General features: G+C 43.2%; 1 protein-coding gene across 4 annotated transcripts in view; it reads right to left on the reverse strand.

Moving 5' to 3' along the window:
- DGCR2 (DiGeorge syndrome critical region gene 2) overlaps positions 1–16,667 on the reverse strand; it is a 64,465-nt gene that overhangs the window by 14,384 nt on the left and 33,414 nt on the right. For 2 of the 4 annotated variants that reach the window (XM_060785943.2, XM_060785945.2), the window contains 5 exons: positions 6,283–6,408; positions 5,034–5,244; positions 2,755–2,831; positions 880–1,056; positions 24–227 (listed from right to left, as the gene is read on the reverse strand). In XM_060785943.2, the coding sequence (XP_060641926.2) occupies positions 24–227; positions 880–1,056; positions 2,755–2,831; positions 5,034–5,244; positions 6,283–6,408 (795 nt within the window). Of the gene's footprint in view, positions 1–23; positions 228–879; positions 1,057–2,754; positions 2,832–5,033; positions 5,252–6,280; positions 6,409–16,667 lie in introns of all 4 variants that reach the window. The other 2 variants (XM_067473148.1, XM_067473149.1) reach the window with 1 other exon arrangement.

Here is a 16,667-nt window from a genome sequence, read left to right on the forward strand (position 1 = left end):
GTTTGACAAGAAAATGCTCTTACCGGGATCCAGACACGTAAACTTGCAGCACTCTTTGGGATCTTTACGATACTGTTGACAGGTTTGCGGGCGCTCGCACAAGGCTGCCACACACATCTCCGGCTCCCCGTTGTGACACGTACAACTTAAGCAGGGGTCATCGCCTTTTGGCGTGAAGTAGTAGCCTTCATCCACAATGTTGTCTTTAATATCCACACAAGTCTGGCCTGAAACAAGGAGGTTGGGGGAAAGGATGCTAATCTATCTTTTCTCACAACAGGAGAAAAACCAGTTGGCAGAAAAGACGGCCATGATCTAGCAGCTTCCCATTTTCTCCAGCGAGAAGAAATAGCTCCCTGCAGGCAAAAATACTGTTGAGTGGAAAGCTGAGGAGTGTTGCTGGCAACAGTTCTCCTTGGTCAAGAAAACAGGTGTGGAAAAGACCCTTGATAGTAGTTAGCCAAAAAGGGGAAGAAAGACTAAAAGATAAGGGGAGGTATTCCCCTTTGGTTTGCCACAAGTCTCATAAGGACAAGAGAAGTACAGACACTCAAGGAGTAGATACACAACTCCCCAAAATTATCGCCCACCATTTATATGGGTCTACTGGTCCCAGAAGTTAACCTGGGTCTAAGTAGTCCAATCCTTCCGGAAGGGCACCACGTTGGGGAAAATTGGGATATAGTCCTTCTTTTGCACACTCCACACATAGTCACATATTACCCACAGTAACCCCAAGAGATAATCCAATGCAGTGCTGAATCTCCATTTCTTATATTGGGGGGAGGGGGTTACTTTGTTCTTGCACGTTTATGGAGTCTGCATACCAATATAAAAAACAGACAACTGAAAAAAACAATTCTTGAATGAGCAACTTACTTCTTTTGCAAAGGAATGACGATTTCTCATAGCAGTTTTCAGCATACCAGCTGTGAAAACCGCGGTGTCGAAGGGTTGGGAAATGGGAACACTGGAACTGGGCACAGAAGATGTTTTCATTTTCGGACACAGACGTTGGAAGTGTCGGGTTCGGGGGCAGAAACACCTCAGACGAACCTGAGAAGACAAAAAATGGGTCATAGGAGAAGTCTGACACAGAGATCAGGGATGAAAAATACATCTGAAAACTTTGAAAGTGATTGTCCTTAATGAGAAGCAAAAACACAACTCTGAGCACTTTTCACCAAGGACTTAAAAACATATGATCCAACTGAAGATCCCATCAGTAACGCATGTCAGGTTATTTTCTCTTTCTTTGTTCGTCTTGTTGCATATTGCTATTCCAGTCAAGCACAGCAATGTCTGTGAATTTTACTCCCGTGCCAGAAATAGTGTGTATCCCTAAGACCTGCTTGTTCAAAACGTATGATCCAAAAAGCAGCAAAGTTTAGCCCACATGACATACAGAATTCAATGGAAACTTTGCTTCCTTGCAGTTTGTGACATGAGAATGTTTGCTTTCATGGTCCATTATTTTCCTTCTGCAGCTATACCAGCAGATGGCAGCGCAGCTCCAGTTTTACATGTGAATGGGAAAGCTTAACAGAACGCCCAGTTCCAGTGGAACAAAATGCTCCAGCCTTGCTCAGATGGAGAACACCTAAAACATCTCTCTAGACATCTCTACGTCCTCCAGTGTGACTCTACAGTCACAGAGTCATGCTGGAGGATCCACACATTCCTAAAGAGGTGTTTTCTAGGAATGTATAGGTCTTTAAGCACATCAAGTCACACTGGAGGACCTGGAGAACTCTAGAAAAATCATCTCAATCAAATCTGTGAATAATCCAATCTGCAAAAGTTAAACCCACAAATGTGGAGGGCTGACCATATTGGTTTCCAGTGAAGTTAAATAGAACTTATCCTTCAGATCAGTGGTTCCCAACCATTTTATTGACCAGGGACCACTTTGACCAGGGTTCACTTGACCAGGGACCATTCTCCAACATTAGTACCAAAAGGGTTACAAATCAGTTTTTTTGTCAACTGTAGATTCAGTTTGGTTATCTGGGATGCTGATTCAGAAAATTGCATTGGATAGACCACATCAGCTCTAGTTTCTGATACAGAACATATGCCATCCAGTAGTCACCATCTGCTCGCCCACAGAAAACCATATTTAATAATCTAGAGCTAATGTGGTCTATCCAATGTAATTTTATGAATCAACACCCCAAATAACCCCAGGAACAGGCCTAAAAACAAAGACACCAAAGCACACACACCCCCCCCCCCCCCCCACTTCCAGCACCACATGGAATGGTTCCGCTCAGGGGGAGGGAGGAGGAGGAGAAGCAGAAGTCAGGAGGCTTGTTGTTGCGCCCTTCTTGGGTAGTCAGCCTCTCCCCTTCTAACATCCGCATTGCCTCGGCACTATAAGACCAAACGCTCTCATTGCAACAGTCTAGCAACTGTGAGGCCGTGGACCATATTTTAGTTCTTGGGGACCAGTGGTGGTCCATGGAGCACAGGTTGGGAACCACTGCTTCAGAGAGATAAGCATGAGACGTAAACAAGAGGGGAGGATGAGATGGCGAGTCTTTCGGTGTAAACAGAACAAAATCAGCAGATCACATCCCCCCAGTTTGGAACAAAAGCCTGGCAAATCAACATCCTTCAGAGAGGCATCTAGGATGACATTCTAGAAGGTAATTTGGCTGTTTGCCCAAGGATGCTGCCACAAACATATGCATTAGCCAACTTCAATCCTTAGCTAAACAGCATGAAGACTCACCCCATCTTTCCAAATCTTACCTTTATAAGCAACCTCCCAGTGACCTTCTAGAGAACTATTTCGGTTCGTGATGACATACTGATACCCAACCCAGAACCTAGAATTGGAAGGTTTGAAAAGAGAGAAAAGAAATCTCAGGAAGGAGCTGGGTAAAGCAGAAATATTTAATTTTTTATTTTAATATAACAAAAACAACAATATTTATTACAGTCCATAGACCCATCAGTAAACGAACAGTCATTTTGAATTCTCCCATCTCAGGAGAAGTTCATTGTACAAGATACATCTACATGGTTTCAAGTAATACCCCTATCAGAGGTTAGTTGTTTCCTCAGCCTTGTTGCTACTGCGAGAAATTTTGCTACTACGAGAGTCACCCTGTGGCACTTGTCCTCTAAAAGATATCTAACAATCCTCTGTGAAGGATGGCTGGTCACGCGGGACAGGATTGGATATAAAAGTTGGCCACGTTGCATTGTGTAATAGCAGCACTGCAATAAAATAAAATTTCATTTCCTCCATAGAGGCACAGTCTTTGGGAGTAGGGAATTCCAGACAGCATGCCTCTTAGCAGCTCTGAGGGAAATGACAATTCTCACCTTTGTAAGGAGTCTATGACATTTAATCACTGTAAGGCCTTTTAGGTATTCACATGTCTTAAATGGCTCTCTGTATGGTAAGATTAGGACTCTGGGGGAGCATGGTGAATTTGAACCGGCTCTAAGCTCACCCAGGGCAATGTCCCACAACCTTTGCTTCAGAGATTCTTGTGCCATTTTGAATCCCAAATAGATCAGAAGATATGCAGATAGTCAAATTGAGGCTGCTTTTTATTAAATTCTCCACACCCAAAGGGATTTGGAGGTTTTATAAGGGTGATGATGTAGTAAACCTGTTCTCGGTTTGAATACCATAGTTTTTAACCATAAGTTCATTTTCAGAGTCCAGGCCCTAGTACTCAATGAGCATTCACCCATTTCTAGAAGCAGGACCACTTTTGGTACACAAGATGACACATTTAGAAGATCTCTTATAAACCTTGCTTGCACTCTATCTAGGTTAACAGACGAATTTTCACACCATATGGCTCCATTGAAGAGTAGTTTAGAGGCTGTTTTGGCATTAAAGATTTTAGTGTGGAGGGGACGTATTGTCCTCCTTTGGTGTAATAAAACCTTATTATACCTCACAACCTCTGAGGAGGCCTGCCATAGATGTGGGCAAAAAATCAGGAGAGAACGCTTCTGGAACATGACCAGACAGCCCGGAAAACTCACAGCACCCAGTGATTCTGGCCATGAAAGCCTTCAACAACAAACCTTATTATAGCTGCTCAGCAGGCCTGTGCCTTTTGAAACACTATTTCAGATTGCACTCTCCAGGATAATGTGGGTGGGAGATAAGGGCCAAATACTGGGAGCTTCTAACCTGCTCTAGAGAGAATTTATCAATAGACCATTTATATTTTGTAAATTTACTTTCAAAAACCAGAACTTTTGATTTGCTGAAATTTATATTTAGCTTGTTTGTTTCACAATATTCTGTAAAGTTCCTAAGTTGGTGTTTGAGCCCTGGTCTAGACCTGGAGAGGATGGCTGTATCATTTGCATACAGCAAGATGGGGACTCTCCTTTTACCCAATCAGGGTAGGTGACCTTGTGGATCCATAATAGCTCCCTCAAGATCATTAAGAAATAAGTTAATATTGTAATATAAAAGAACCGTTTTTTCTTCATGGGAGAAAACTATCCTGGCAAAGCAAAAAAAAAAAAATCATCCTGTGAACTTTTTGCAATTAAATCTAAAGCTCAGGATCCAGGCTTTTGCTGGCATGTACATGAGAATCACTAAGCTCAGAAAAGGAGAAGCAGGAGAAGGAAGAAAAGGCATGGAAGGCATTTTTCAACTTCAATGTAGTAAAGCATTTCACTTACATTTCAATGACAACTTAGCATAAAATAGTTTTGGAATTAAAATGATTTGCTTATTAAAGATTAACTGAAAAGCATCCCTTTCCTCCTAACGTCCCTCTCTTTGAATCAGGACCAAGCCTACCATTATTAGGGGAAAAATACCCTAGTATGAACTTGTTCAAAGCTACTGGGGAAACATAAGGGAAGATTGCTAAAGCTGGTGGTATAATAGGCCCATGGTTGATGAAAATGGGGCACGAGGAAACTCCCATTTGTTGGCGATACTTTAGCACCTTTGCAGTTCCTGTGTAACTACACACAAAGCAATGAAAAACACCTAGATCCAGAAAAGCACGGTGGAGTTTGGCCCCTCTGTGCCCACTCACCGACGCTGGTCCTTCCTCCCAAAGGCCTTCTCCTCAGAGTCCCACTCCTGCTGCAGGATAAATTTGAGCTCTTGGTCCGTTGTGAAGGTGGCCAGTGATCCGTTCACTCTGTGACACGTCTGCACCGCGTCCCAGTAGTTCTCGCCATTTAAGTACACCCTGTAGCAACTGGCCGTGCCCTCGTAGTGATGCCATCCTGATGGGCATTTCCCTAGGAAACATAAAGGACAGAAGGGAAACAATTCCCCCCTAGTCAGGATCTCACATGGGTGTTAATCATATTACCAGTATGTCAATACAGGCACTCCAATATACAAAATGGTTCTAGTCTCAAGCATTTCGGAGAAGGGAGACTCAAAATGTCCTTCAAAGAAGAATTCAATCTGAATGTCAGGTTATCCAGCCTCTAAGAACCACACAGCAAGACATTACAGCCAAGATATTAAAACTTCGGCATGTAGAAGTCTGCTACAGCTCTCCTATCGTTACCTCCAAGACTCACCATTTTGAGACAGTAGCCCAAATCAGTGGTTGATGAAAAGTAAGGGATCGTCCCCCACCTCTGGAACTCCCTCCCAAAATAAAGAAAAATGGCTCCCTCTCTCCTCTACTTAAAAAAAAAACTCTTGAAAACTCATCTATGCTCTTTAGCTTATGAAGAGGAGGAGGACTAGAACACCTTAAGATAAAACCTCATCTGGATGCTAGCAACTCACCCTGGCCCTGTAGGCTGCTATACATTATTTTATTATTTTATGCATTTTGGTTGTTTAGATTTTAGAGGAGATAGGGTGGGTTATAAAGTTGTTGTTGTTGTTGTTGTTACTGAAGATGTATAGCCAGACATAGCCTAAGGACATCTTTCCTCAAGATCGGCTTGGGACGTCCAGGGGTCTTAGCAGATGATGTCACCAGTTTGCATCTGGCTACGAGAAAGCCAGATATCCCTCTGATCCTGTCCAATAGCAATGGAACTGATATGGAAGGAGTGATTTCACAGCATGTCAGGGCAGCAGGCTTTTGATCTTGTCAAGGGAGGAAGAGAATATCCCCCCCAAATATTCTGTCACAATATTGGCTCACACTTGTGTATGTCTCTCACAACATGCAAGTCTATGTTGCCAAGAAACAACACCCTGGACTTTAAATGTAGGCTGTTTTGCAAAGTGAAGACCAGCCTCGTCCTAGACCTCTATGGGTCAAACAGCAATGAGGAAACTTGGAGCCTGCACCCAAGTCTGCAACTTACTGCTAAACCGAACCGGCTGTGCCATGTTGACTGTGTGAAAGCGAGTGGTGTCCCCACCTCTTCCACGATTGTGCCGGGAATCCATGGCCTCCTTCCCATGGTAGCTCCGCTGGTCCCCTGTAAAATCTAGAGCAGAAAAGAGGTGCATTCATGAAGTTACAGGGAGGAAGGCAAGTTTGATGTTTGTATGGACATATTACTAACAGATAGGTTCCTGCAAACAATATCCACAGGGGACAGGCTCTACCCTTGGAAGACAATCATACTCGGCCATGGGTGATCACCTATTTATAGACATCCATGGGGGAGAGGTTTCCAGGCATGGTGTGGATATGTGAAACCACAAATAGCAAACCCTATTATTTTCAATGAGCCAAACAATGGAGGTACTGAAAAGAGGGTGTGGCTTGTACAGAAGGCCCTAAGCAAATAAGTTCAATGTGTACAAGTGAAACTGCGCATATTGCTCCTGCCAATATGTGGGTCATCCTGGATCAATTTAGTACATTTTATTTGAATTCTGCCTTTCTCCCAATACTGGATCCAAAGTAGCCCTACATCCTCTCTTGTTTCTTCAAGCATACAGTTCAAGAAAGTGTGCATCAAATCCCATTGGCTTACCGGGGCTATTGCAAGTCACTTCTGATAGCTCTTAATGAAATGCATTATCACAAGATGTCTACGCACTACATTGCTGGAGAAATTATACTGTTTAGCTGGTATAGCACCACTTGATATCCGTCGGGAAGTAGCAGCAAATAATGAAAGGACCAGGGCATTGACATCTCCAGCCCATTCTCTGGATACCAGCCAGCATGCCATGTCTTAAATCAAGAAATAGTTTTCTAAGATCTACAGAGATACTCACAGGAACACCTCAGCAAGTGAGAGTTCAAAAGTGACAGGTTAAAATCCAGAACCTCAATCAATGGCTCAGTCCGGATGAGAGACTCCCTCCTGGGAACACAAGACTTGGAAGGAGCTGAACAGACTGCGCTCTGGCACCATGAGATGCAGAGCCAATTTTAGGAAATGGGGCTACCAAGTGGAGTCCACGACATGCAAGTGTGGAGAAGAACAAACAACAGACCACTTACTATACATTGCAACCTGAGCCCTGCCACACGCACAATGGAGGACCTCCTTACAGCCACACCAGAGGCACTTGAAGTTGCCAGTTTCTGGTCTAAGGAAATTTAGTATACTTTTAACTTCGTGGTTTTTAAATATATTTATTTACATTTTATACATTATAACTGTATTCTCAATTAGCTTCTGACACGATAAATAACCTGCAATGTCATTGGAGGGAGGTTCTTCGGTGTCTCCTGAGGAGTGGAAGCTATATCTGTTTGTGGAGGTAGGAGCTTGTCTGTGTGAGTGGACACCCCAGGCACACACACACATACATATCTTCACTGTTATTATGTGTATAATATAGATTATAGTGAGCACCATGAACATGTAAAAGAGCCCTGCCAATGTCCTCAAACACTGTCCTCCACCCAAGTGAAGGCTTTCATATGGGGAATTTCATCCTAGATTTTATGTTTTTCCTCCACTGCTGACATCCCAGTGTTTCTTACTGTCTCCACTGGTGTGGAATTTGCATAACCCCGCTCACTGCCTCTCCTTTAACCCTTTCCTATTCTTTTCTAAGGCACACAGAAAAACAGAGGAATTGATCAGCAACTGAACATACTGGAAAGTTCTGGGGAGAATTCACCATGATTTAGAGGAGTTGTAGGTCCTGGGGTGTATAGTTTACCTGCAATCTAAGAGCACTCTGAATTCCACCAACGATGGACCTGGAACTAACTTGGCACACAGAACTCCCATGACCAGCAAAAAATACTGGAGGTTTTTGGGGAAAATTCACCTTGATTTGGGGGAGTTGTAGTTCACCTACATCCAGAGAGCACTGTGAACCCAAACAACAATGAGCCTGCACCAAACTTGGCACACAGAACTGCCATGACTAACTCACCCTGCTGTAGAGGTTTGAAGGGACTGACTCACTATAGTGGGAGCTGTAGTTTGCCCTGCAGCCAGAGAGTACACTGAACCCCACCGATGATGCATCTAGAGCAAACTTGCACAACATAACAAACCTTAAGTACTGATGGAGTTTCTCAGGGTTAACCTGGCATTATGTGAGTTGTAGTTTACCCACAACCTTATGCATTTTGTACAATTAAAAATTGACTTTTTCAAATAACCCGGGCAACGTCAGATATCCAAGCTAGTAAATAATAAATACCAGGGTTACTAATAAGGTCACTCCTTTCCTTATGCTGTTTTTCAAAAATTCATTTACAGTCCCATTTGATTAAAATTTTAAACTGAACTGCAATACAAAGCAGATGCACAAAAAATGCATAGAGAATGGAAATATTAGACATCGACTAATCTTTCCTTCAGTGCAATCTCCATCCCATACAGAATAGCGAATGTGGTTGAATATTCCTCATTCAAAGCTCTTGCCCAATTTGTTCCAAATAAATGAGAAAATTTAAAGAACAGGACAGCTAAGGCACAGTTATTTACGCCTGCCTTTTGAAGCTCTATTTTGCCAGTTTCCTCTGTCAAGTTTCCGCATGAAAGGGTTAGGAATCAGCAGACCTGAGTTAAAATTCCTGACCTCTTGTGTCGCCCGAAGATCAGCAGACATCCATCAGCTCTTTAACACATGTATCCCCTTGGTGCCAAGCCAGCTTACAACCCTCTGTCCCCTCCAGGAACAAAAAATGATAATAGACTGTTTGAGAAGGATTGGAATTGTAAAATATGGAAATGTGGCATTGGTGCTTATTGTGCAGAGGAGTGGGGAGGACTGTAGGCCCTGTCGCCGCTGTACCCTTATAACCTACCCCTGCTATAGACTACCTTAGACATACATTTTCATGCTGTGCAGTTCCTGGCATTGTAAGTGAGCTTTCAGTTTGTTTCCAAACACAACTGAAAATACTAGTTATGATCAATGCATGGCTTAGGGTCAGACGACAGGTTGAGTATCCGCTTTCTGGAATGCTTGAGATCAGATTTTTGGACTTTTATGTTAAATTTTGGAATACCTACATATACATCATGAAATCTCTTGGAGATGGAGCCCAAGTCCAAGCATGAAATCCACTGATGATTCTTACATAGACACCTTATACTAGACATGAGCAGTCTACCAGCTGTTAGGAATTGTGGGAGTTGAAGTCCAAAACACCTGGAGGGCCGAAGTTTGTCCATGCCTGCCTTATATACATTGCGTGATGATCAGATTACACATAACAGGGTTTAACAATATTGTGCATGAAACAAAGTTTGTGTACGTGAAACCTTCAGAAAGCATATTATCTCAACCACTGAAGTGGATAATTTGGGACTGTGGAGCATTTCAGATTTCCAGATAAGGGATATTCAGCTTGTAACTAAAATAATGTCTTCCTATATGAACCCATCCCAAGTCTTATAAGATACTTTGTGAAGGGCCTTCTCTTTCTAGGTCCCATTATCTCATGACAAAACAGAAGGCTTTCTTGTCAGCTGCTCCCAGGCTCTGGAATTCCATTCCATAGGAGCCTAAAGCTGCCCCAACTCTTTTTACTGGTAGGTAAAGATGTATTTATTTAAATTTGGCCATTAATTGATTGTGAGAAAGTACCTCCTCCGTTTACCCATCCTGAATCTATTGTTGTTTAGCTTTCTTGAATTCTAGAATTATGAGACGACAATGAAAATTTCTCCTCCACCTGGAGGCTTTGCCAATATTACTGCACCCAGCTAAGCACTGTGACAAACTGCTTATCCCAGCAGTCTGCTTTGGAGAGCAGTGTGACATCGGAAACAGAGACACAGAGAAGACAGAAGGCACTGCTTCCAGGCACGGAGAGCAAGATCACAACAGTAGAAGCAGCTGCTGAAATCATCCCTTTCTCAAGTATTTAAAGAGAGCTGGGGTTGGCAGGGAGATCAGAACCAATCTCTTTCTAAAGATAATTGGGAAAACTGACTCTTAGAAAAGTGAGCACAACCCACTTGGCTGTTAGGTTTATATTGATGCACAATCCTAAACTGACTAAAGTGAAAGCATTTAAGGCTGTGGCATACATACATATGTGTGCATGTAAATAAATACATGTGTATGTGTGTGTTTATACACAGACATATGTATGTACCCCTAAAAATGTATACATCTATAACAGCTTATATCGTATACAGACAGTCCACAAGTTATAAACAAGATAGGTGCTGGAGAGTTGTTCTTAAGTTGAATTTATATGTAAGTTGGAACAGAAAAATTTTATAAGTCTAACTCCAGACATAGAGAGGGGGGTTGATTTCCCCTTGACATTAAGTCTAGGTGAGTCCGACTCTGGGGAGTGGTGCTCAACTCCATGTTAAGCTAAAGAGCTGGTGTTGTCCATAGATGACTCCTAGGTCATGTAGCCAACATGACTGCATGGAGCACCGTTACCTTCCCGCCAGAGCGGTACCTACTGATCTACTTAAATGTGCATGTCTTCAAACTGCTAGGTTGGCAGAAGCTGGGGCTAACAACAAGGGCTCACCCGGTCCCACAGATTTGAACCGCCGACTTGCAGTCAGCAAATTCTGCAGCTTAACAGTTTAACCCACTGTGCTACCATGGCCTGCCTCCTCCCCCCCCCCCCCTCTCTCTATATATATATGCACTTTGCATAAAGAAGGGTTAACACTCCTGTGGTGTTTGTTTTGCTCTCTGTGCCCTTGTTCAGAAGATTTCAGTTAACTTTCTATCCCTGTGAGAATTAGATTATGGGGAAAAAATTGGCTTGTAGAAACAAGGATTGATGATAAAGTTTCACTGGAGACACATTTTCCCCATGATAATGACTCTTCCAGGAATACATTTCCCTTCCTAGGGGCAGATTTCTCATACTTCCTGTTGTCTCACCCCCGTTCTTAACTATAAGTTGACCTGTGGATAAAGTCACCCAGGTTTTGGGGATTGATTTTTTGACCAAAATTTCTAGACCCATACATGAGAGAGTGGTCTAGAATTTAATGTAATGTGGTTTATAAAAATAAACTTTGTGCAAATAAGGAGAGGACGTGGTCATAGCACTGCTGAAGTATGTGTACATACTCAGGGACCACTGACTAATGTGTCTTAAACAATCTGTTGAAGAGAAGTGCAGGAGGTACAGCAATATACCGGGATTTTTTTAATGGCACACATCTTTCATGATTTCTTCTAATGAATGCAAATGTCACTAATGTTTGAGATGAGAGTGCAAGCAGCGGTACTCTAAAATTAACTCAGTATATCTTTTCCCTCTGTCAATATGAAGGAGGTTGCACATCCCTCTTTTCTTTCAAAGGATTTGGATGGGTTCACTCCTACTGCTTATCCAGTTTGTCAGCTTGGATGAACTGTCAAACCGTGCTTCATGTTAACCGCCCTTGATCTAAAATAACCTTGTCCCAAAGAAAACAAGGGTAACGTTAAGCACAGTTCACAGGTTCAGACAAAAAGCCCACCAACCAACCATAGTGAAAACACATGTGGGAGCAAAGGCTTCCAAGCGCCACTCAGCCACGTAAGAGGACAAAAAGGGAACACAGAGCATGCAAAAAGCTCATTCGCATCAAACTAAGTTATGGTTCAGCATGGTATCTTTAAAAACGGCCCACGTTTGGAAAGGTTGATTTAAATATCTATATCCTGATTTAAATATCTATATCCTGTATTATGTAGTGATATGCTGGCTGCTGGAACTGATGAACAACTGCACTGCATCCTGTCAGATCCCCAAAATCTGGAGGAAAACAAGAGTCATAGCCATCTTGAAACCAGGCAAAGACTGTAATGATCCAAAAAGCTATAGACCAATCTCCCTGTTGTGCCACCTTTACAAAGTCCTGGAGACATATTTTGCATAGAATTAGGGGAAAAATAGACCCATGTCTGATTCCACAGTAAGCTGGCTTCAGGAAAGGCAAAAGCTGCACATCACAAGTGCTGAACCTGACTCAGCACATAGACGAAGGCTTTGAAAGGCAGCAGATCACAGGAGCTGTCTTCATAGACCTGTCAGCGGCTTATGATACCGTAAACCACCGCCTCCTCCTGAGAAAAAGGTATAATATCACAAAGGACAACCACCTCACCCGCCTCATATGAAACCTGCTACAAAACAGGAGCTTCTTTGTTGAGTTCCAGGGTCAGAGAAGCAGATGGCGGAAACAGAAGAACAGCCTGCCTCAGGGGAGAGTGCTTGCTCCATCCATGTTCAACATTTACACAAATGACCAGCCACTGCCAGAAGGGACAGAGAGCTTCATCTATGCAGATGATCGTGCCATTACCGCTCAAGCAGGGAGCTTTGAGATGGTTGAACAGAAGCTCTCCAAAGCTCTAGGTGCTCTTACTGCCTCTTACAGGGAAAACCAGCTGATCCCTAATCCATCTAAAACACAGACATGTGCTTTTCACCTTAAGAACAGACAAGCATCCCGAGCTCTGAGGATTACCTGGGAAAGAATCCCACTGGAGCATTGCAGCACACCAAAATACCTGGGAGCCACTCTGGACTGTGCTCTGACCTACAAGAAGCACTGCCTGAACATCATGCAAAAAGTGCGCTAGAAATAATATCATATGAAAGCTGACTGGCACAACCTGGGGATCACAACCAGACACAGTGAAGACATCTGCCCTTGCACTATGCTATTCTGCTGCTGAGTATGCATGCCCAGTGTGGAACACATCTCACCACGCTAAAACAGTAGATGTGGCTCTTAATGAGACATGCCGCATTATCACGGGGTATCTGCGCCCTACACCACTGGAGAAATTACACTGTTTAGCCGGTATTGCACCACCTGACATCCGCTGGGAAGTAGCAGCCAATAGTGAAAGGCAGTGACATCTCCAGCTCATCCCCTGTTTGGATATCAACCAGCATGTCAACGACTTAAATCAAGAAATAGTTTTCTAAGTTCTACAAAGACACTCGCTGGAACACCTCAGTAAGCGAGAGTCCAAAAGTGGCAGGCTCAAACCCAGAACCTCAATCAATGGCTGATACCAAATGAGAGACTTCCCCCTGGGCACACAGAAAACTGGGCGACTTGGAAGGCGCTGAACAGACTGCGCTCTGGCACCAGGAGATGCAGAACCAATCTTAAGAAATAGGGCTACAAAGTGGAATCCATGACATGCGAGTGTGGAGAAGAGCAAACTACAGACCACCTGCTGCAATGCAACCTGAGCCCTGCCATAGGCACAATGGAGGACCTTCTTGCAGCGACACCAGAGGCACTCCAATTGGCCAGCTACTGGTCAAAGGATATTTAATCAACTACCAAGCTTGCAAACTTTGTGTTTTGTTTGTTTGTTTGTTTGTTAAAAATGCAACGCAACTGTTTGGTCTGCTCTTGACACGATAAATAAATAAATAAATAAATAAATCTAGTGATCTCAGTGGGAAAGACAACAAAATTAACTGAAAATGATAAATACGAACAGTAATATTAGAAGACTGATAATATATTATAGCTGTATTAAAAACCAGCTGAAATAATTTAAAACACTGCCAAACATGTGCAATCTGGGTAAAATCAAGGCTGTGCTAAAAAACATTTGACTGTTCACACCAACAAATATCAAGTATGCATGCTGTCAAGAAAATGTGATACTGATCCATCACTTAATTTATACTACCTCCCCCCCCCCCAAAAAAAGTTCAGAATTGGAGATAAAACAAAATCCAAATAAAGCTACACTAGCTAAAAACATACTCATAAAATCAAAATGAAAATAGGACTAAGCTGCCCGTAGAACTGAAGAATAGAATAAAAGTTTAAGAATTCACGTCAATACTGATGCCTCTAAGTCTCTCCAAGTATTCTATCAACTATTCGCAGCCTTTTCTACTTTCACATCTACACAAAGCACTGTTCGTAGTCTATCTTTCTCTGTTCTATCTGACCCTGATTCAGCTATTCAGCACATGCCACAACTGTTTGTTGTAAATCAGGACACCTAGAAGCCGCTGATTTATGATAAATTAACGCTGAAATCGTTCAGCCAAAGCAAGCAAGAGTGCTCCGTCGGTGTTGAAGGATGAACATATTTGAGGAGCACACGAAAATAGCTGGAAAGTATATGCCAATGAGGTTTTCTTTAAAGTATCTCTTATTTAATCTTACCATAGGCTCTGATAATGCCAAACCTTTGGCCGCACACTCTCTCCTTGCCAAAGATTCACTCACCATTCTGGTTTTCCAGATGAAGCCTGCTTTTAAAACTAATGACACATCATACACATGTTCAGAGGCTTTCATACTTGGCATTAAACAAGACTGACTCATCTAAAGGTCCTTTTATGTTAAATCTCAGAAGCACATAAATTGCAAAAGACGAACAAGGTCCAGGCTTGTTCAGAAATGGAAGGACCAGCTGAGTAGAAAACCCTGAGAAAGGATAACTAAGCTGCCCCTTTATGGTAGAACCAATAATAATAATAATGAAACAAACAGTAGAAGAAAAGAAATATGCATTGGCAGATTATGTGAAAGGCAGTCAAGAACCAACATTGATGGAAGTCAATAGTACAAAACTGCTTCAAGTGCAAAAGACAAAGAGTGAATACCGTAAAAATACAATGCAGAGCAGAAGAGAAAACTGGCAAAAGAAGGCTCTTCATGGGCAGTTTCTGGGAAAAATTGAAAGCAAAGTTGACAAAGAAAAAACATGGCTGTGGCTCACAAATGGAACTTTGAAAAAGGAGACCAAGGTCTGATTCTTGCAGCCCAAGAACAGACAATTAGAACAAATGCCATCAAAGCCAGAATTGAAAAGTTGACGACAGATCCCAAGTGTAGACTATGGAAGGAAGCAGACGAAACTATAGATCACGTCCTCAGCTGCTGCAAAAAGATTGCACAGACAGACTACAAGCAGACCATTGCTCTGATGATTAATTGGAACTTGTGCCACAAATACCATTGCCTGTGACAAAGCGCTGGTGGGATCTCAAGCCAGAAAATGAACACATCCAACTACTCTGGGACTTCCGAATTCAGACTGACAGAGTTTTGGAGCACAATACTCCTGACCTCACGATTGGGTTAAAAAACCAAGTATGGATTATCGATGTTGCCTTCCCAGGCAACAACAGGATTGAAGAGAAACAACTAGAAATAAATAAATAAATAAACTAGAAAAGCTGACACGATACAAAGATTTAAAGATCAAACTGCAAGGATTCTGGCACAAGCCAGTAAAGGTGGTCCCAGGGGATATCTGCACACTGGGTGCAGTGTCTAAAGACCTTGGCCAGTACTTAAATGCGGCTTACATTTAAGTAAGACTCGATGCGGCTTACAAAGGCCAAGGCCTCAAAACACAACATCACAATACAAAACCTAAAGCAAATTAAAAACAATTAAAGCAATATTAAACAACAAGCAATAGACAATACACCAAGACACAATAAAACTGGGCCGGGCCAGAGTAATGGGTACAGAATTAAAAGTGCTGATGTGATAGGTGATATGTAAGGATTATAGGGTAAGTGCAGTGTGCAGTGTGCAGCGATCTTAATTCTAATAAAGTGCTTCTGGGACTTGTTATTGGAGTTTTCCTATTCTGGGAAGGCACATCGGAACAGCCAGGTCTTCAAATTCTTTCTGAAGACTGCCAATGTAGGGGCCTGTCTAAGATCTTTGGGGAGGGCGTTCCAGAGTTGGGGGGCCACCACAGAAAAGGCCCTGTCTCGCATCCCCACCAAACGCGCCTGCGACACAGGCGGAATCACGAGCAGGGCCTCTCTGGATGAACGAAGTGAAGGGCCTGTCTAAGATCTTTGGGGAGGGTGTTCCAGAGTCGGGGGGGGGCCACCACAGAAAAGGCCCTGTCTCGCATCCCCACCAAACGCGCCTGCGACACAGGCGGAATCACGAGCAGGGCCTCTCTGGATGAACGAAGTGAAGGGCCTGTCTAAGATCTTTGGGGAGGGTGTTCCAGAGTCGGGGGGGGCACCACAGAAAAGGCCCTGTCTCGTGTCCCCACCAAACGCGCCTGCAACACAGGCGGAATCACGAGCAGGGCCTCTCCGGATGAACGAAGTGAGCGCGTGGGGTCATAAACGGAGATGTGGTCATGCAGGTAGGATGGTCCCAAACCGTTTAGGGCTTTGTAGGTAAGCACCTGCACCTTAAATTGGGCTCGGAAAATAAATGGCAGCCAGTGCAGCTCCTTGAACAAGAGGGTTGACCTCTCTCTGTAAGGAGCACCAGTTAACATCCTGGCCGCTGCCCATTGGACCAATTGGAATTTCCGAGCCGTTTTCAAGGGCAACCCCACGTAGAGCGCATTACAGTAGTCCAATCTAGAGGTGACCAAG

This window comes from Anolis sagrei, chromosome X (assembly GCF_037176765.1).
Source record: "Anolis sagrei isolate rAnoSag1 chromosome X, rAnoSag1.mat, whole genome shotgun sequence".
Taxonomy (NCBI): Eukaryota; Metazoa; Chordata; class Lepidosauria; order Squamata; family Dactyloidae; genus Anolis; species Anolis sagrei.